Source organism: Littorina saxatilis, linkage group LG9, assembly GCF_037325665.1.
Source record: "Littorina saxatilis isolate snail1 linkage group LG9, US_GU_Lsax_2.0, whole genome shotgun sequence".
NCBI classification, from domain to species: Eukaryota; Metazoa; Mollusca; class Gastropoda; order Littorinimorpha; family Littorinidae; genus Littorina; species Littorina saxatilis.
In genome coordinates, this window is record NC_090253.1 from 53,866,003 (window position 1) to 53,887,049 (window position 21,047).

The 21,047-nt window shown below is 45.5% G+C and overlaps 3 protein-coding genes and 1 pseudogene across 4 annotated transcripts in view; 1 reads left to right on the forward strand and 3 right to left on the reverse strand.

The window, feature by feature from the left end:
• LOC138976489 (transcription intermediary factor 1-beta-like) overlaps nt 1-21,047 on the forward strand; it is a 433,321-nt gene that overhangs the window by 409,690 nt on the left and 2,584 nt on the right. The gene's annotated exons all lie outside the window — the stretch shown is intronic.
• Nucleotides 2,616-5,369, reverse strand: LOC138976962 (sulfotransferase 1B1-like). The gene is made up of 5 exons (XM_070349855.1): nt 4,805-5,369; nt 4,353-4,456; nt 3,522-3,708; nt 2,967-3,000; nt 2,616-2,631 (listed from the first exon to the last, which is right to left on the reverse strand). The coding sequence occupies exons 1-5, from the start codon at nt 4,929-4,931 to the stop codon at nt 2,616-2,618; spliced, it is 468 nt and encodes a 155-aa protein (XP_070205956.1). The 5' UTR covers nt 4,932-5,369.
• On the reverse strand, nt 11,585-11,681 carry LOC138977671 (U2 spliceosomal RNA; annotated as a pseudogene).
• LOC138976963 (uncharacterized) lies at nt 17,121-18,448 on the reverse strand. Its single transcript, XM_070349857.1, has 3 exons — nt 18,354-18,448; nt 17,522-17,708; nt 17,121-17,161 (listed from the first exon to the last, which is right to left on the reverse strand). Exons 1-3 carry the CDS (start codon nt 18,408-18,410, stop codon nt 17,121-17,123), a joined length of 285 nt encoding a protein of 94 aa, XP_070205958.1. The 5' UTR covers nt 18,411-18,448.

Below are 21,047 nucleotides of genomic sequence, written 5' to 3' on the forward strand. Positions count from 1 at the left end.
AAACAAACAAACACACTGAAAATGTTAGTCATTACTTGTAATGTCTGTTTCATACGGGCATTACGTGTAATGACTAACATTTCTAGTCATTACGTGTAATGAGTGAACGTGGTTTTGTGGGGTCACAGTCAGTAAGTAAAATTAGTCAATAGGTGACATTTGTTGGAACCATTTTAGAAAATTAGAACATGTAATGTTTTTACATTTCCATTGATTAAGGGTAAATAGAAGCAAATTTAATGCATGTTCAAGTTGTCTTGTTTTGGCATGAGTGGGTGTGATGACATACCACAGCTTAGACAAAATCATAAGTTAGTCTTGGCTTTGCCATACATAGACAGGTTATGACTCTTGAACAAGTTTAGGGGTTTGTCTATCTTTAACCTTCGTCGTAGGTCGTGAGTACTTTAGTAACAGTCCGGACTTTAATTGCGAATATCTCGAAAACTAGGTGGAATTCTGTAATGAGCTTTTGGAAATGCCTCAAACACCTAAGAATCTATTATCTCCTAAACCCGCATTAAAATTGATTGACAGGTAATTAAATAAACAAAGGTCAAACATCGACTATCTTCGCAGCACGTCGTGAGTACTTATGTAACCATACTTCTAACAGTGTAAGGGAGATAATTGTGGGTTCGATGTCAAAATAAAAGCTGAGTTATGGTTCCTGTTTATTTCAGGTAAGAATTAACTTGGTGCGTACCGGCACGGTTGGCCTAGTGGTAAGGCGTCCGCCCCGTGATCGGGAGGTCGTGGGTTCAAACCCCGGCCGGGTCATACCCAAGACTTTAAAATTGGCAATCTAGTGGCTGCTCCGCCTGGCGTCTGGCATTATGGGGTTAGTGCTAGGACGGGTTGGTCCAGTGTCAGAATAATGTGACTGGGTGAGACATGAAGCCTGTGCTGCGACTTCTGTCTTGTGTGTGGCGCACGTTATAATTATGTCAAAGCAGCACCGCCGTGATATGGCCCTTCGTGGTCGGCTGGGCGTTAAGCAAACAAACAAACAAAGGTCATCATGGAAGCAGCTTGGTCAGGAAAAAAGGCTGGAACGGCGGCGCGTGGTGGTGACCTCACGGCTTCGGCAAGATCAGGGCAACGAGTTTCGCAACAAAATTTTTTTTTTTTACATTCGGGATAGACACTACAAAATGCGTAGAGGTCCCATTTAATCAATAAAACATATAACAATGGCAAAATACGTCATCTGTTTGTAAAGCTGTACATCGAGGTTATAAAGAATGGACAATATAAAACAAATTGATATTTTTTGTAGGGGGAGGGGGAGGGGGGGTAGGGAGGAGGGAGTTTTATTGCCGTGGGAAACAGGGAGTGATAGGAAGAGAGAGAGAGAGCCAAAGAGGCTGGGAGAAAGGGTGTGTGTGTGCCGAGTACAAAGGATGGCAGTGTGCGAGCTGATATATGGCTATGCACTGGTCGAGGTAGTGAAGGGGGTGGGCGTCTGTTGGGTGCCTGCAAGGCTAATCACTGCGTGCTCGGCAGCAAAAACAGCAGCGCTTGCACAAAATAGGTTTAGCCCGTTTGCAATGACTAGACAATTTTCATACAAGACATGTTCGCAAGAGTATTCTGTTATACAATCATCATGGCTGGACATATGCAAAAACATGTTTTTACACACATAGATCAAACATTATTCCTCTACACATTCACACTTGGTCACCGGGCATGTACGTCATTCACTCTTTCTTTTCACGCTGCCTCTCACTCTCCTTTTAGCACATGCCCAATGACCATCAGTTACCGAATAGTTACATTTTAAGGAGGGAAGGTGTTGACCACCCGCCCCCTGCCGTTCAGCCTACACAGACCAGGCAGGATCCATAGGCGGGTGAACTTGTCAATCGTCAGACGACGATGATCAATTAGGATTTTGTTGCTCACACGCGCTGTTAGGTATTTTTTATACTGCTGTGCAGTTAGGTGTTTGTTGTCAAATCGACACTGGTTCCGACACATCCATACTGAGTATCTGTACTCGGATAGCAGAACCAGTGCGAGGTCACGAAAGTCAACCGTGGGGTTGACAAGCCCAAAACGAAGCATATCAATATTTAAATCCAAATCACACAAATCTTTGAGCCCCGTCGCGATATAACCTTCGTGGTTGAAAACGACGTTAAACACCAAATAAAGAAAAACATCTTTGAGCATATTGTGGAGCCATTCTTTGGCGAGCTGAGATAGTGGGCAGTAAAACAACAAGTGCTCTACTGTCTCACACTGTGTGCGGCAAAACGTACAAAAACGGACTACAGGGTAATTCCACAAATACAGTCTGTATGCGACTGGCAGAACGTCATGTGCTAGCCTGAAACACACATATAGAGTGACAGGGTCTAGCACTTTGTTCGTCAGATCGCAAAACAGAATCTTAAAGGGTAGCTGTGGAAAGGTTGTACAACACTTAGGCACACGTTGCCATTGTTAGGAGATCCCACAATTAGCACAATGACACGTTGTCATTGTTAGGAGATCACACAACTAGCACCTTGACACGTTGCCATTGTTAGGAGATCCCACAACTAGCACAATGACACGTTGCCATTGTTAGGAGATCACACAACTAGCACCTTGACACGTTGCCATTGTTAGGAGATCCCACAACTAGCACAATGACACGTTGCCATTGTTAAGAGATCCCACAACTAGCACAATGACACGTTGCCATTGTTAGGAGATCCCACAACTAGCACAATGACACGTTGCCATTGTTAAGAGATCCCACAACTAGCACAATGACACGTTGCCATTGTTAGGAGATCCCACAACTAGCACCTTGACACGTTGCCATTGCTACGAGATCCCACAACTAGCACCTTGACACGTTGCCATTGTTAGGAGATCACACAAATAGCACCTTGGCTCGTTGCCATTGTTAGGAGATCACACAAATAGCACCTTGGCTCGTTGCCATTGTTAGGAGATCACACAAATAGCACCTTGGCACGTTGCCATTGTTAGGAGATCCCACACCTGGCACAATGACACGTTGCCATTGTTAGGAGATCACACAACTAGCACAATGACACGTTGACATTGTTAGGAGATCACACAAATAGCACCTTGGCACGTTGCCATTGCTAGGAGATCCCACAACTAGCACCATGACACGTTGCCATTGTTAGGAGATCCCACAACTAGCACAATGACACGTTGCCATTGTTAGATCACACAACTAGCACCATGACACGTTGCCATTGTTAGGAGATCACACAAATAGCACCATGACACGTTGCCATTGTTAGGAGATCCCACAACTAGCACCATGACACGTTGCCATTGTTAGATCACACAAATAGCACCTTGGCACGTTGCCTTTGTTAGGAGATCCCACAACTAGCACAATGACACGTTGCCATTGGTAGGAGATCACACAACTAGCACCTTGACACGTTGCCATTGTTAGGAGATCACACAACTAGCACCATGACACGTTGCCATTGTTAGGAGATCCCACAACTAGCACAATGACGGAAGCAGTGGACGATGTTTACCTTTCCTGTATATGAAGCTTTGTCCAGTCTTGGAGACGTTGGGGTTGTCCTTGAGATGGTGCTTGAGGTTCTGGTCCATGTGACGCATATTGCTGATGGTGCAGCAGTCTGCCACCTCACGCAGCAGCTCCTCGCTACGACCCAGACCCAGGAACTGGTTCACCTTCCTCAGGGTGGCCACCGTGTCCTGTGAATATTAGAATAATGTGAAATTAATGTTGGTGTATGTATTCTAATTGATACCGTTGAATCAGTCTATATTATATGCGTGTGCTGTGGTGTTCTTGGCTGAATTGAATGAAAATCTCCTCCCCCAAAAGCGGTGTATGGCTACCTAAAAAAAGGTCATGTACGTAATAGCGTTCGGGGTTTCGGCCCATGAACGAAGAAAAAGAAGAATAAAATCTTAACCGCAATGTCAGGGCAAATTCCCAACCTTGGGCAATAGATATTCTGTGTTCTGTATTCTATTAGGAGTTAAGTTAGTACAGTCACCCTTGGCTAAGAACTGGTTCACCTTCCTCCGGGTAGCCAATGTGTCCTGTGAACATCAGGTGAGCGTTAGGTAAGTACAACCACTCGATCATGTTTAGCTTTTGCCGACGCCAAAGCCCAGCCCTGTGAGCATGATAAATCCAACTGTCTTTCAAGATGTATGACATTTTAGACAGTCGTAACTAGCCAGAAGACCCAAGCCTTGGCACCAAGCTCTGGGAACCCGCTGCCTAACTGCAGAAGACTGCGGACTTCATGACAGCCATCGACCTGAGGATATGACGGCCATGAAAAACGAACGCAGAAGTAAAAAAACATAATACAGTCGTCACTCACCTCCTTCGTGTCCTCATAGTACAGCACGAGGAGGGGGAGGTGGGGGCTGTTCTTCATCGTCTCCTCCCACCCCAACACGTAGTCAAACCACGACCCGCCAGGCACTGCAAGCAAACACACCACAGTCACATTTGGACGTCATCGTGGAATGTTAGCGTCACTCGCTTTAAACAGCTTATGGGGAGAAGGACACAACTGATTATTTGTGTAGTATGAATTAGTGTTTATATTCCTTCCTGGTATGGACAGAAAGATGAATAATGTTAAATCATGTAATGTCAATCGTTCTTAAGAGACTATTTCTCACGGAGAATGATTTGCTTAGTCTAAAGCACAATCGTTTTGATTTATTTACAAAATCGTACGTAAGGAGCAGATCTTTTAAATCAATTGGTACAGTTTTCAAAACATTTTGCAATCGTTTTCAAAGATCCACCGCAGTTCAGTCCCACCTTTTCCTTCCAGAAAGAGGTCGAGGTAGCCATGGAAGCTGCCCTCGTAGTCGAAGATCTTCTGCTTGCTGAGCTGGTGGTGGTAAGACACGGCCACGTCCTTGGGGTTGAGCAGGATATAGATCATGCGACATTCGCTCTGGCATGTCCTGAGTGCCGGGGGGTGATGGTGCTCTGGGACACGTGGAAGTGCCTGGCGATTGCACTTTCACTTTGGCCTGCTTGTAAACGACCCAATGCAATTTGGCGGTCTTCTCTGCTCAATCGGGCCATCTTTCGTCGCTGAATTGTCGTCTGATTTCTTTGTGGCGAACAATCCGCTTTTATGGGTTTTGGAAGACATGGTGAGAGCTCAATATTCCCCGAGTTTCACGAGATTACACTGAAGCATGACGAGTGGTCTTGCCAAATGAGCAATTTTGACATTGTAGCCACTGATAACGCATGCGTCACGTGCAGAGCTCACTTGTGGCAATGGACGAAAGGTCGACGACCAGATAAAATTTTTCTGCAGTTTGGTGGATATCCTTGTAGCCATATAACTAAATTAACCAAATATTACAAGCTATGCGTTTCTTTTTTTGAACAGTATACTTAAGACTTACTAAATTGTACAGACAAAACCATGACAGTGCATGTTTTGAATCTGAGGAAAAAATCGTGATCATTTTGACTTTGAGAACAGATTCATTCCGTTTCCTTATATCTGCATGTTCAAGTAAATGGTGGACAGTTTTTTTCGGGCAGAGTAAACTTAACTTGAGACTCTACTGCAAGTCTTGAAATTCACATAAATCGAACCACGAGCAAAGACATCCAAACATTACAGGCACTTTAGATCAACTCATTTCACTAGAGGTGACTGCCTAGCACTGTGTTTGACATCCGTGTCTGCTGAAATAAAAAGAAATTAAAACAAAACGGATTAACAGTAGGTGACACGTTATCAGAGTGGGAGACACTAGATCTGTCTCTGAACTTACCGGGATACGGCTGCAAGATCGACACTGACTGCCGCGCTTTCGACAGCTCTTCCTCGCGTGGACATTGGAAACACGCTGTGCAGATCAAATTGTAGGAAATCTCCCTTTGGTATCTTCTTTATTTACTTTTCTGGAGCTTAGAAACCGAACAACATGAAATCGTCTTCCCCGGCGAATCGGCGAGGTGAGAACTGGACCACAATCCTTCGCGCGACCCCTGACCTGATCTTGACACCTGACCTGCCGTCTACATGCCAAACACGACACAAATCAGTCAACTGCTTGTACCCCTTCAAAACCCCCCACCACCCGTTTTCTTTGGATACACGCTTTAACTACACACATGCCGACACAATGTTGATCATTGCTTCAATAATTTGAAGATGGTGCTTGAAAATTAACCACGTGAAATGAGTATTTCGGTGTTTAGCCAAAAATGTTAGTTTCTACCACAGACATACACACATACATACATACATACGCACGCACGCACGCACAGACAGACAAAGTTTACCATCGCATAGGCTACACTTACGTGAGCCAAAAATCACTAAAAGACTGTTTTATCTGATCTTTACTAGTGCATAAATTACCTTCTTTGTCTGTAATCTGCTCAATCGTTTTCTTTTTACCCTGGGCTAATTCTTTTTTGAAGAAATATCTTGATGGTTGTTCCCTATGGTCTAAAAGGTAGGCCCGAGAACGAATCTGGGATCCTGTAAGAGAAGCTGAATCCATTTCTTTAAGTTTATGTTTTATTCTTTGCATTTGGTTTTGTTTGCCACATTTTTCGGCTACTAAATACTGTTCAGTTAAAGCTTTATATTCTCGACATTTATTCTTCTGAATCCACTTGCTATGTTCCCTGGCTATTACTTTAAAATCTTCTTTGAGGCTATCCCACCACTGTAAAATAGAATCATCTTCTACCCCCCGCGGGTTAGGGGAGTCCAATATTGGTTGGGACGAGAAAGAATTTACCCGATGCTCCCCAGCGTGTCGTAAAAGGCGACTAACGGATTTTGTTTCTCCTTTTACCCTTGTTAAGTGTTTCTTGTATAGAACAGGGCCCAGCATTGTAAGCCGTTCGGCTTACTTTACGCCGAAATAACATCTCCAGTCCGCGGAACTCGATTTGGTGTACGCCGAAATGCAAAAACCTGTTATTCCCAAACGGTAAAACCAAACAGTCCCAGCTTTTGTTTTGTGCGCCGTTCGGTTCAATTCTCAATTGGTTTGACAGTTTTGCTTGAGCACGCACTTCCTCTGGCATCGCGCGAGCATGCTTTGTGCTGGTGTTTTGTGGCTCTAGACTTGAAATAATGTCTCGAAGCGACATTGTTGAACGTGGTCAGCTATTCAGTGACAAAGAATCCAGGTATTCCTGGAAGTGGGAATGGCACTTTTAGGCCAAATATTGTCAGTTTTCTTGTTTTATGCCTGTGTTTTGCTTGTTGGTGAAGGCATAATTTAGTTGCTCAATCTTCTTTTGGGGGGGGGGGGGGTCATTTTAAGTAAGAAATCTCAAAAAAATCTTCAAAGCCCCCCGAACCCTCACTTTTGTAAGCTGAACTCGCTTTTTCCAATGCTAGGCCCTGATAGAATATAGTCAATTTTTGTAAAGATTTGAGTCAAGCAGTATGTAAGAAATGTTAAGTCCTTTGTACTGGAAACTTGCATTCTCCCAGTAAGGTAATATATTGTACTACATTGCAAGCCCCTGGAACAAATTTTTGATTAGTGCTTTTGTGAACAAGAAACAATTGACAAGTGGCTCTATCCCATCTCCCCCCTTCCCCCGTCGCGATATAACCTTCGTGGTTGAAAACGACGTTAAACACCAAATAAAGAAAGAAAGAAATCATCTTCTGGTACTTCTTCACTGGCCATAGCTAAAACTGTTTTTATCTTGCCACAAAAATCGACATCTTGTAAAAGAGTACTGTTAAATTTCCAATACCCTTTTCCGGTGTCAACCCCTGTCCATGTAGACAGTGTGACCAAAACCAGATCATGGTTGGAAATAGAATTTATTACGTGTTTAGCAGATTTAATTACGTCCAACTGACAAGTTGGCACATACATCCTGTCTAGACGGCAACTAACTTGGTTATTACGCCACGTGACTGCTACCTGGTTAGGACATTTATGTCTAAACGCATCTTTTAGGTCGAAATCTGTCAGCATGGTAGATAGTTCTACCCAGCCTTCCGCCCTGATATGGCCCTTCGTGGTCGGCTGGGCGTTAAGCAAACAAACTACCCAGCCTTCTCTTCCCCTGTTAATGTTCCCACCTATTTTTATCTAAATCTGGATCAGAAATACAATTGAAATCTCCTCCTTACACAATAATTTAAGGGGTTACGAGGTAACTATAGACATCTTTAAAAAAACTGTTTCCGCTCAGCTGGTACATTTGGTGCGTAAACGTTAAAAAATCTCACTGGTCTGTCGTTAATTTGGACATCTAACAGAATGAAGCGCCCAACAGGATCGCAAACAAAATGCTGGGCGCTTACGTTAGCTGTTTTATTTATAAAAATAGTTTAAATGCGACATCATGATATGCTGTCTTTTTATTCTAATACCATTCCTAGTTTTTGGCATTTTACATGTATACACAAATGATGTTACGAACAAGGTGAATGTGTGTGTGTGTGTGTGTGTGTGTACGTGTGTATGTGTGTGTTTGTGTGTGTGTGTGTGTGTGTACGTGTGTACGTGTGTACGTGTGTGTGTGTGTGTGTGTTGTCTACGTGCAAACAGACAGACAATCCAATAAACATAGAGAAATGCAAACACACATACACACCAAAACACAAACAGAAAGAGAGCGTCCAACAAACAGAAAGAGAGCGTCCAACAAACAGAACGTAACCTGCTTACCTGGGTGAGCAGCGGATTGTTGTTATTGGTCGGTTTGCTTTCGTCCAGCTTCACGGGAGTTATTTCCCTTGCTTTCACTTCCGGTTTTGGGATTACTCCGTTGGTGGCCATGACTTTGTCCGTCAAGGTCACGTTCTTTGAGGTATAGCTCACCAGACACACCTCGTCATGCTTGAACGCTTTTGCAGAAAGTTTGCAGCCCATGTCTCGTGCCTTCTTCTTTGCCACGGGCACGTCAAGATACGATGTTCCACGGGAAAAGACACTGTCTAGATACGATGTTCCACGGGAAAAGACACTGTCTAGATACGATGTTCCACGGGAAAAGACACTGTCTAGATACGATGTTCCCCGGGAAAATACACTGTCTAGATACGATGTTCCACGGGAAAATACACTGTCTAGATACGATGTTCCACGGCAAAAGACACGTTTTTTGTGTGTGTGTTTAAAGAAATATAACACTGTTTACTTTGTTTTCCTCTCCTTTGTTTTCACCTTTTCTTTCATGTGAGCAGGCAGCAACGTGTGCTGACTTTGATGATCTGGCTCGTCTCGGCGACTCTGCTATCAGTGTGTAGCGTTTCAGGATTTTTCCAAGACCGCATTCAGCTTGCTTTGAGCGAGGTTACGAGGTAACTATAGACATCTTTAAAAAACTGTTTCCGCTCAGCTGGTACATTTGGTGCGTAAACGTTAAAAGATCTCACTGGTCTGTCGTTAATTTGGACATCTAACAGAATGAAGCGCCCAACAGGATCGCAAACAAAATGCTGGGCGCTTACGTTAGCTGTTTTATTTATAAAAAATAGCAACACCTCTTCCACGGGGCTGTCCTGAAGGCCAAAAAACCTTTCCTTCAATTTGGTTGGCTATTCTACGCCCTAATTTTAATGAGTCGACATGTGTTTCTTGCATAAAAAAAACCATCAAGCTTTTCTTTATTAATAGGAGTTTTAACAGGTTTACTTTGTTTTGGTCTTTGAGACCGTTACAATTTAGGGAACCAATTATCATTGTAAACACAAAAAGGATTTTAACAACATACATGACTTTTACTCACGGGCGGGGGATCCATACAGAAAAAAGGGGTGTCTGGTAGAGTTCAATGTTCTTCTAGGTCCATCCCATCGACAAGGACACATCGCCTCTTCGATAGGTCGGGGGAGGGCTCGCTCTTTCTCTTCCCATCTTCAATGCGGGGTGGGGGTCGTCGGGGCTGTGGAATCAGCATCTGGGACAGGCCCAGATGCCTGGCCTCAGACAGCTGGGTGTCCTCTCTGGAGGCTGTCTGTCCGCAGGGCAGGGAATCCTCGGTCATCATCTCTTGTGTGGAGGTCCAGGTCGTCCTGCGACGTCTGGGTGACGAGGGGCTGGCTGTCTTGGAGGATGGTGTCCTGGGAGGACAAGGGGTCCCAGACACTCTCTGGGTCTCCCTGTGTGGGTCTGGCGGCTTCTTCCATGCTGGCTGGGGCGTCGGGGCAGCTGCTGTCAGCAGTATGTAAGAAATGTTAAGTCCTTTGTACTGGAAACTTGCATTCTCCCAGTAAGGTAATATATTGTACTACGTTGCAAGCCCCTGGAGCAAATTTTTGATTAGTGCTTTTGTGAACAAGAAACAATTGACAAGTGGCTCTATCCCATCTCCCCCCTTTCCCCGTCGCGATATAACCTTCGTGGTTGAAAACGACGTTAAACACCAAATAAAGAAAGCTGGTGTCGGCCTTAGACTGGTTGGTATCGATCGTGGGAGGTTCATCATTGTTCCTGGACTGCTTGGCAACAGCCTCAGGCTGGTTGGAGGCTGTCCCCGGCTGGTCGGCGACGGTCCCTGGCTGAGGGGTGGTGGTCTCGGAACGGCCGGCAGCAGCCCCCTCATGGGATGGTGCGTTGGGCTGCAAAGTCCTTGGCCTGGAAACCTCTCCCAGGGAGGTCAACTTCGACGCCACCTTTTGTTGGACTTTCTGGCGCTGGATCTGCTGTTGTCCTCTGGTGGTCTTTGGGCAGAAGGTACGGGTGTGGCCGACCTGGCCGCAGCCTAAGCACTGAGGTGCCCTCCCTCGCACGGTCACCAGGAACTGGATACCCTCGTTTTCCAGGGAGATGAGGTGGGGGATCTCGTGCTGTCTCTGCTTCGGGATCTCCAGACGCAGGTTCCTCACCCCCGTCCTGAGGCCTCTTTCACTCTCAAAGGTGCGGACACCTCGAATCTTTCCCAGTTCCTGAAAATGTCGGACAAACACTTGGTCTCTGATGTCTTCCGGCACCCAATGAATACGTAGGTCGACTACGCTCCCAGAGGCCGGGGAGAAAGTCCCAGAGACGTTGTTGGGGAGGTCCAGGGTGTCTTCCAGTAGACACATATCCAGTGCTGCCTCAGACTTTAAGGTCAGGTTGACCTCCCTCGGATCTTCTCCTCTCCACAGAGAGTAGACGTCTCGTTTTGCTATGCCGAGTCCTGACGCATTCCGGCCCGTTAGGTGGAGCTTCACGAAGCATTGCTCGACTTTGTCGTCTCTGTCCCCTTCCCGCAGTTTTATCTTCCATACACCAACAGAGGATGGAGGAAAGAGGGACGGCTGGCTAGTCGTTGGGGCTTGGGCTCCCCGAAGGCGATCCGCGTACGAAGAGCGGGGGGTCTGTTCTTCGTCCTTGGATCCTGTAGTGGAGGTCAGGTCTAGAATCCCTCTGGAGCGGTAGGCGGTCTTGGCCATGGCTGGAGAAGGCTTGGAGGAGGCTGAAGGCAGGCGCAGGCCAGAGCAGGCTGGAGCAGGCCGGGGCAAGCAGGAGCAGGCTAAAGCAGGCTGGGGCAAGCAGGAGCAGGCTAAAGCAGGCTGGGGCAAGCAGGAGCAGGCTAGGGCAGGGTGGGCAGTCCAGCAGGCAAAGTCTGGTCAGCAGGCAGCTTGGTCAAGAAAGGTCAGCGAGCGCTGCAGGCAGGTCTGGAACAGCGGCATCCGGTGGAGAACAGATTCTACACTTTGATCTTAGCCAAAAGGCCGAGAAGCGATAACCCCTTCGGACTCAAAAATCAAGTGCCATGAAAGTTGCAGACACTTACAAACAGGGACGCTGCCCTTCCATACTTGACAAAGCTACATTTTCAACCCACCAATTGCACACCCATCCCCCCATTCCTTTATCCTGCAGGTCCATTTCGTCCCACTCAACGTTGTTATTTAAAAGTAAGCCCCCTTCCCGGCGGTGATGAAGCATTAGGGCAGCAATGTAAGATCGACTTTGAACCATTGAACACGTCCTAGTTGCAGTGTAGATACGTGAAATGTCTTTGTGACAAAGGCTACTGTGTACATTCTGAGAAGGGTTTGGATCACACAAGAAACAATTTGTTTTTAAGAGATCAAGATTTTGATAGAATTTGAAGTAGCAAATAAGAAAAGCCACATCTTGAAACCTGCTTCGTTTTAAAAGTAAAGGCCTGAACCTACTTAGTTTCAAACACGGAGACTGCCGAGTGAACTGGAAAGAGAAACAAACTTGCTTTGGTCCCGCATAACCTTATCGGTTGAAGGGACTTTTAAAAACAGCTAAACAACTATATGCTGTAGCAGCGAGTGGCCTGGTGTTCAGTTCTTCACAGCCAGTAATCGGCATGACAAGCAAAGAGGGGGCAGTACATACTGCTGCAAAACTCTTGACGCGCAGTCCTTTCATCATTAATTCTGCTGGGCCTGTTTGTAAACATGTTTGTATGTCAGTCAATAAGTGAAATCAGTCGTTACCTGTAATGACTGAAAATGTTACCGGCCTGATATGGCCCTTCGTGGTCGGCTGGGCGTTAAGCAAACAAACAAACAAACTGAAAATGTTACCGCCCCGATATGGCCCTTCGTGGTCAGCTGGGCGTTAAGCAAACAAACAAACAAACTGAAAATGTTACCGGCCTGATATGGCCCTTCGTGGTCGGCTGGGCGTAAAGCAAACAAACAAACAAACTGAAAATGTTACCGCCTCGATATGGCCCTTCGTGGTCAGCTGGGCGTTAAGCAAACAAACAAACAAACTGAAAATGTTACCGCCCTGATATGGCCCTTCGTGGTCGGCTGGGCGTTAAGCAAACAAACAAACAAACTGAAAATGTTACCGCCCTGATATGGCCCTTTGTGGTCGACTGGGCGTTAAGCAAACAAACAAACTGAAAATGTTACCGCCCCGATATGGCCCTTCGTGGTCGGCTTTCTTTCTTTCTTTATTTGGTGTTTAACGTCGTTTTCAACCACGAAGGTTATATCGCGACGAGGGAAAGGGGGGAGATGGGATAGGGGAAAGGGGGGAGATGGGATAGAGCCACTTGTTAAGTGTTTCTTGTTCACAAAAGCACTAATCAAAAAATTGCTCCAGGGGCTTGCAACGCAGTACAATATATGACCTTACTGGGAGAATGCAAGTTTCCAGTACAAAGGACTAAACATTTCTTACATACTGCTTGACTAAAATCTTTACAAACATTGACTATATTCTATACAAGAACCACTAAACAAGGGTAAAAGGAGAAACATAATCCGTTAGTCGCCTCTTACGACATGCGGGGTGCAGAGAAATAAGGATGTTGAAAAGAAGACTTTTGGTAAGTGAAATAAAGGTGATGGATCCAGTCAGATAGAAATAAGACAACAAGAAAAGAATTGGAAATCTGCAGGGAATAGTAGGGAGAGTTTTCTTGGAAGAAAATATAGGTGAAAGGACTGGTAAGGCAGAAAAAAGACAAAAGAAGAGAAGTAAATGGGTGGGGTAGCTCTGTGGAAACACTCCCGCCGCGTGAAGGCGACCCCATGGGAGCTTCGTGGTCGGCTGGGCGTTAAGCAAACAAACAAACAAACTGAAAATGTTACCACCCTGATATGGCCCTTCGTGGTCGGCTGGGCGTTAAGCAAACAAACAAACTGAAAATGTTACCGCCCTGATATGGCCCTTCGTGGTCGGCTGGGCGTTAAGCAAACAAACAAACAAACTGAAAATGTTACCGCCCTGATATGGCCCTTCGTGGTCGGCTGGGCGTTAAGCAAACAAACAAACAAACTGAAAATGTTACCGCCCTGATATGGCCCTTCGTGGTCGGCTGGGCGTTAAGCAAACAAACAAACAAACTGAAAATGTTACCGCCCTGATATGGCCCTTCGTGGTCGGCTGGGCGTTAAGCAAACAAACAAACAAACTGAAAATGTTACCGCCCTGATATGGCCCTTCGTGGTCGGCTGGGCGTTAAGCAAACAAACAAACAAACTGAAAATGTTACCGCCCTGATATGGCCCTTCGTGGTCGGCTGGGCGTTAAGCAAACAAACAAACAAACTGAAAATGTTACCGCCCTGATATGGCCCTTCGTGGTCGGCTGGGCGTTAAGCAAACAAACAAACAAACACACTGAAAATGTTAGTCATTACTTGTAATGTCTGTTTCATACGGGCATTACGTGTAATGACTAACATTTCTAGTCATTACGTGTAATGAGTGAACGTGGTTTTGTGGGGTCACAGTCAGTAAGTAAAATTAGTCAATAGGTGACATTTGTTGGAACCATTTTAGAAAATTAGAACATGTAATGTTTTTACATTTCCATTGATTAAGGGTAAATAGAAGCAAATTTAATGCATGTTCAAGTTGTCTTGTTTTGGCATGAGTGGGTGTGATGACATACCACAGCTTAGACAAAATCATAAGTTAGTCTTGGCTTTGCCATACATAGACAGGTTATGACTCTTGAACAAGTTTAGGGGTTTGTCTATCTTTAACCTTCGTCGTAGGTCGTGAGTACTTTAGTAACAGTCCGGACTTTAATTGCGAATATCTCGAAAACTAGGTGGAATTCTGTAATGAGCTTTTGGAAATGCCTCAAACACCTAAGAATCTATTATCTCCTAAACCCGCATTAAAATTGATTGACAGGTAATTAAATAAACAAAGGTCAAACATCGACTATCTTCGCAGCACGTCGTGAGTACTTATGTAACCATACTTCTAACAGTGTAAGGGAGATAATTGTGGGTTCGATGTCAAAATAAAAGCTGAGTTATGGTTCCTGTTTATTTCAGGTAAGAATTAACTTGGTGCGTACCGGCACGGTTGGCCTAGTGGTAAGGCGTCCGCCCCGTGATCGGGAGGTCGTGGGTTCAAACCCCGGCCGGGTCATACCCAAGACTTTAAAATTGGCAATCTAGTGGCTGCTCCGCCTGGCGTCTGGCATTATGGGGTTAGTGCTAGGACGGGTTGGTCCAGTGTCAGAATAATGTGACTGGGTGAGACATGAAGCCTGTGCTGCGACTTCTGTCTTGTGTGTGGCGCACGTTATAATTATGTCAAAGCAGCACCGCCGTGATATGGCCCTTCGTGGTCGGCTGGGCGTTAAGCAAACAAACAAACAAAGGTCATCATGGAAGCAGCTTGGTCAGGAAAAAAGGCTGGAACGGCGGCGCGTGGTGGTGACCTCACGGCTTCGGCAAGATCAGGGCAACGAGTTTCGCAACAAAATTTTTTTTTTTTACATTCGGGATAGACACTACAAAATGCGTAGAGGTCCCATTTAATCAATAAAACATATAACAATGGCAAAATACGTCATCTGTTTGTAAAGCTGTACATCGAGGTTATAAAGAATGGACAATATAAAACAAATTGATATTTTTTGTAGGGGGAGGGGGAGGGGGGGTAGGGAGGAGGGAGTTTTATTGCCGTGGGAAACAGGGAGTGATAGGAAGAGAGAGAGAGAGCCAAAGAGGCTGGGAGAAAGGGTGTGTGTGTGCCGAGTACAAAGGATGGCAGTGTGCGAGCTGATATATGGCTATGCACTGGTCGAGGTAGTGAAGGGGGTGGGCGTCTGTTGGTGCCTGCAAGGCTAATCACTGCGTGCTCGGCAGCAAAAACAGCAGCGCTTGCACAAAATAGGTTTAGCCCGTTTGCAATGACTAGACAATTTTCATACAAGACATGTTCGCAAGAGTATTCTGTTATACAATCATCATGGCTGGACATATGCAAAAACATGTTTTTACACACATAGATCAAACATTATTCCTCTACACATTCACACTTGGTCACCGGGCATGTACGTCATTCACTCTTTCTTTTCACGCTGCCTCTCACTCTCCTTTTAGCACATGCCCAATGACCATCAGTTACCGAATAGTTACATTTTAAGGAGGGAAGGTGTTGACCACCCGCCCCCTGCCGTTCAGCCTACACAGACCAGGCAGGATCCATAGGCGGGTGAACTTGTCAATCGTCAGACGACGATGGTCAATTAGGATTCTGTTGCTCACACGCGCTGTTAGGTATTTTTTATACTGCTGTGCAGTTAGGTGTTTGTTGTCAAATCGACACTGGTTCCGACACATCCATACTGAGTATCTGTACTCGGATAGCAGAACCAGTGCGAGGTCACGAAAGTCAACCGTGGGGTTGACAAGCCCAAAACGAAGCATATCAATATTTAAATCCAAATCACACAAATCTTTGAGCCCCGTCGCGATATAACCTTCGTGGTTGAAAACGACGTTAAACACCAAATAAAGAAAAACATCTTTGAGCATATTGTGGAGCCATTCTTTGGCGAGCTGAGATAGTGGGCAGTAAAACAACAAGTGCTCTACTGTCTCACACTGTGTGCGGCAAAACGTACAAAAACGGACTACAGGGTAATTCCACAAATACAGTCTGTATGCGACTGGCAGAACGTCATGTGCTAGCCTGAAACACACATATAGAGTGACAGGGTCTAGCACTTTGTTCGTCAGATCGCAAAACAGAATCTTAAAGGGTAGCTGTGGAAAGGTTGTACAACACTTAGGCACACGTTGCCATTGTTAGGAGATCCCACAATTAGCACAATGACACGTTGTCATTGTTAGGAGATCACACAACTAGCACCTTGACACGTTGCCATTGTTAGGAGATCCCACAACTAGCACCTTGACACGTTGCCATTGTTAGGAGATCACACAAATAGCACCTTGGCACGTTGCCATTGTTAGGAGATCCCACAACTAGCACAATGACACGTTGCCATTGTTAGGAGATCCCACAACTAGCACAATGACACGTTGCCATTGTTAGGAGATCCCACAACTAGCACAATGACACGTTGCCATTGTTAAGAGATCCCACAACTAGCACAATGACACGTTGCCATTGTTAGGAGATCCCACAATTAGCACCTTGACACGTTGCCATTGTTACGAGATCCCACAACTAGCACCTTGACACGTTGCCATTGTTAGGAGATCACACAAATAGCACCTTGGCTCGTTGCCATTGTTAGGAGATCACACAAATAGCACCTTGGCACGTTGCCATTGTTAGGAGATCCCACACCTGGCACAATGACACGTTGCCATTGTTAGGAGATCACACAACTAGCACAATGACACGTTGACATTGTTAGGAGATCACACAAATAGCACCTTGGCACGTTGCCATTGCTAGGAGATCCCACAACTAGCACCATGACACGTTGCCATTGTTAGGAGATCCCACAACTAGCACAATGACACGTTGCCATTGTTAGATCACACAACTAGCACCATGACACGTTGCCATTGTTAGGAGATCACACAAATAGCACCATGACACGTTGCCATTGTTAGGAGATCCCACAACTAGCACCATGACACGTTGCCATTGTTAGGAGATCACACAAATAGCACCTTGGCACGTTGCCTTTGTTAGGAGATCCCACAACTAGCACAATGACACGTTGCCATTGGTAGGAGATCACACAACTAGCACCTTGACACGTTGCCATTGTTAGGAGATCACACAACTAGCACCATGACACGTTGCCATTGTTAGGAGATCCCACAACTAGCACAATGACGGAAGCAGTGGACGATGTTTACCTTTCCTGTATATGAAGCTTTGTCCAGTCTTGGAGACGTTGGGGTTGTCCTTGAGATGGTGCTTGAGGTTCTGGTCCATGTGACGCATATTGCTGATGGTGCAGCAGTCTGCCACCTCACGCAGCAGCTCCTCGCTACGACCCAGACCCAGGAACTGGTTCACCTTCCTCAGGGTGGCCACCGTGTCCTGTGAATATTAGAATAATGTGAAATTAATGTTGGTGTATGTATTCTAATTGATACCGTTGAATCAGTCTATATTATATGCGTGTGCTGTGGTGTTCTTGGCTGAATTGAATGAAAATCTCCTCCCCCAAAAGCGGTGTATGGCTACCTAAAAAAAGGTCATGTACGTAATAGCGTTCGGGGTTTCGGCCCATGAACGAAGAAAAAGAAGAATAAAATCTTAACCGCAATGTCAGGGCAAATTCCCAACCTTGGGCAATAGATATTCGTGTTCTGTATTCTATTAGGAGTTAAGTTAGTACAGTCACCCTTGGCTAAGAACTGGTTCACCTTCCTCCGGGTAGCCAATGTGTCCTGTGAACATCAGGTGAGCGTTAAGTAAGTACAACCACTCGATCATGTTTAGCTTTTGTCGACGCCAAAGCCCAGCCCTGTGAGCATGATAAATCCAACTGTCTTTCAAGATGTATGACATTTTAGACAGTCGTAACTAGCCAGAAGACCCAAGCCTTGGCACCAAGCTCTGGGAACCCGCTGCCTAACTGCAGAAGACTGCGGACTTCATGACAGCCATCGACCTGAGGATAATGACGGCCATGAACAACGAACGCAGAAGTAAAACAAACATAATACAGTCGTCACTCACCTCCTTCGTGTCCTCATAGTACAGCACGAGGAGGGGGAGGTGGGGGCTGTTCTTCATCGTCTCCTCCCACCCCAACACGTAGTCAAACCACGACCCGCCAGGCACGGCAAGCAAACACACCACAGCCACATGTCGACGTCATCGTGGAATGTTAGCGTCACTCGCTTTAAACAGCTTATGGGGAGAAGGACACAACTGATTATTTGTGTAGTATGAATTAGTGTTTATATTCCTTCCTGGTATGGACAGAAAGATGAATAATGTTAAATCATGTAATGTCAATCGTTCTTAAGAGACTATTTCTCACGGAGAATGATTTGCTTAGTCTAAAGCACAATCGTTTTGATTTATTTACAAAATCGTACGTAAGGAGCAGATCTTTTAAATCAATTGGTACAGTTTTCAAAACATTTTGCAATCGTTTTCAAAGATCCACCGCAGTTCAGTCCCACCTTTTCCTTCCAGAAAGAGGTCGAGGTAGCCATGGAAGCTGCCCTCGTAGTCGAAGATCTTCTGCTTGCTGAGCTGGTGGTAGTAAGACACGGCCACGTCCTTGGGGTTGAGCAGGATATAGATCATGCGACATTCGCTCTGGCATGTCCTGAGTGCCGGGGGGAGACCCTGCCAGGGCGCGTGGCAGTTGAAGACGCGGGGAGGGTCGAGGGTGTCGAAGAACTCCTGCGTGCTGAAGCTGAGCATGAGCCGTTCCTTTGGCGTGGTGCAGTACTCCGGCCTGCCTTTCATCAGCATGTGGACCATCTCCCACAGCCAGTGGGACCCTGACAACGAGTACAATACACCCAGCGTCAAACTGCTGACAGGCTGAAGTCATTCTCTATGTGTCTGTCTCAGTGTTTCTCCCTTTCCCTCTCTTTCCCTGTCTCTCTTTCTCTTTCTCTACCCCCTCCCTCTCTCTCGACCTCTATGAGGGCCCCAAAGGGGGGGTATCATCACGATCACGGGAAGGGAAATTTTAGCTTTCACGATCACAGTTACCTTGATTTTTGTTTTCACGATCACGAACACCAGTGGCAAATCACGGTCACGGTAAAAGTTGCATGTACAGAAAGTACGTGTCAAAGTAAACACAACCACACAGTAATTCGCTCCTCTGGATCTATTGTTTATTCAACACAAAGTGAGAACTGTTGCACTTTTTTGTTATTATTTTTTTTAATTCTCTTTCATACACACATAGAAATACTCTCTCTCTCTCTCTCTCTCTCTCTCTCTCTCTCTCTCTCTCTCTCTCTCTCTCTCTCTCTCTCTCTCTCTCTCTCTCTCTCTCTCTCTCTCCACTCATACAACTCCCACACCCTCACTCACACCCATGAGTATATACTTGCACAATTTCACATTTTCAGAGCTAAAGCTTGTAAACCCATTTTCTCAAACATTATTGGGTGGATTGAAATTAAAGTACATGTATGTGTGATGGGTTCTTTATTTTCAACTTTGCCATACAATTTGAGGTACACCATCGCCTGGTTTCATGGCCTTGAAAAGGAATGCTACAGGCCAAAAATGGTTTTATCTGAAAGAAGCGCGCAGTGCCAGTGGCTTTGCCACAAGCCTGAGCCTGCAAAGCAGGCGAGCTAACTAGGGGGTCCGGGGGCATGCCCCCCCCCCCGGAATTTTTTTTTAAAAACGGTTAAAATCTGTGCAATCTGGTGCATTCTGGGCATCATTTTAAGGGCTGTAATAGTGTTGTGATCTTGTTAAAAATCCCATTTTAGCCTCCCACCACCACCATTCAACACACTTCCAAACTGGTGAAAACAACACTACTGTGCGCTGGCTTCATTGAGACCGGCGCCCGGTCGCGTTGCGCGATATTCACATGGATCGTTTTTGCGGAAATTGTTCAACTTCACCGGAATAAATTTGACTTTACCAGATTTTGATTTATCGGATTTCCGGCAATTACCAGAAAAGTAGCATGCCTGACAAAATCCCCAAGGAACATGACTTTGATTGTCTTTGACATGAGGATCAAGTGACCCAAACTGGCACGTCTCCCCGCCATTGTTTCTGAATTTAACCCATTGTTGATATTAAAGTTTACAGGCGCTAAAATAAATCCAAGCTAAATGCAAAGAAACGACAATTAGAATCTATGCCAAGCGTGTCCACGTTGCTGGGATGAAAAACACATTTCTGGTTTCGGTTTTGGCTACACGCAGACTCGATCTCGAACCAGTGACAGCCGGACGTGGCAATGTCGACAATGTCAATGATCTCACTCAAACTCAAAGATCTTGAACAAATTTCAAGATCTTTGCCTTTATTCAGAACAGTCATTGAGCAACATAGATCAACATACCTTGATATTTCGTCTTCGGAAAGACCGACCCGTAGCCTGACCTTTCCACCAAGGAAGGCATTCTCGCCGCCTGCTTTGGTCTGGCTTGAATCCACAAAATATAACAGAAGTTCGATGACAGTACCGCTGCACGCCATTTTTGATCTTCGAATTCGAATTTGACTGAATGCACTCAAAACTTTTGCACGAAGCCCTTCCATTGGATGAAGTTTGGCAGACTTTTGCAATTTGCCTTCTGATTGGATCTCTTTTTTTTGTGTGATTGGTTCTCTTAAAGGGAAGCAATCGCTGTCAAAATCATATTTCTGAATGTGTTGTTGCTTCCCCTTCAATCGGGATTGGCTCCTTGACGAATAGAGGATCATAGAGTG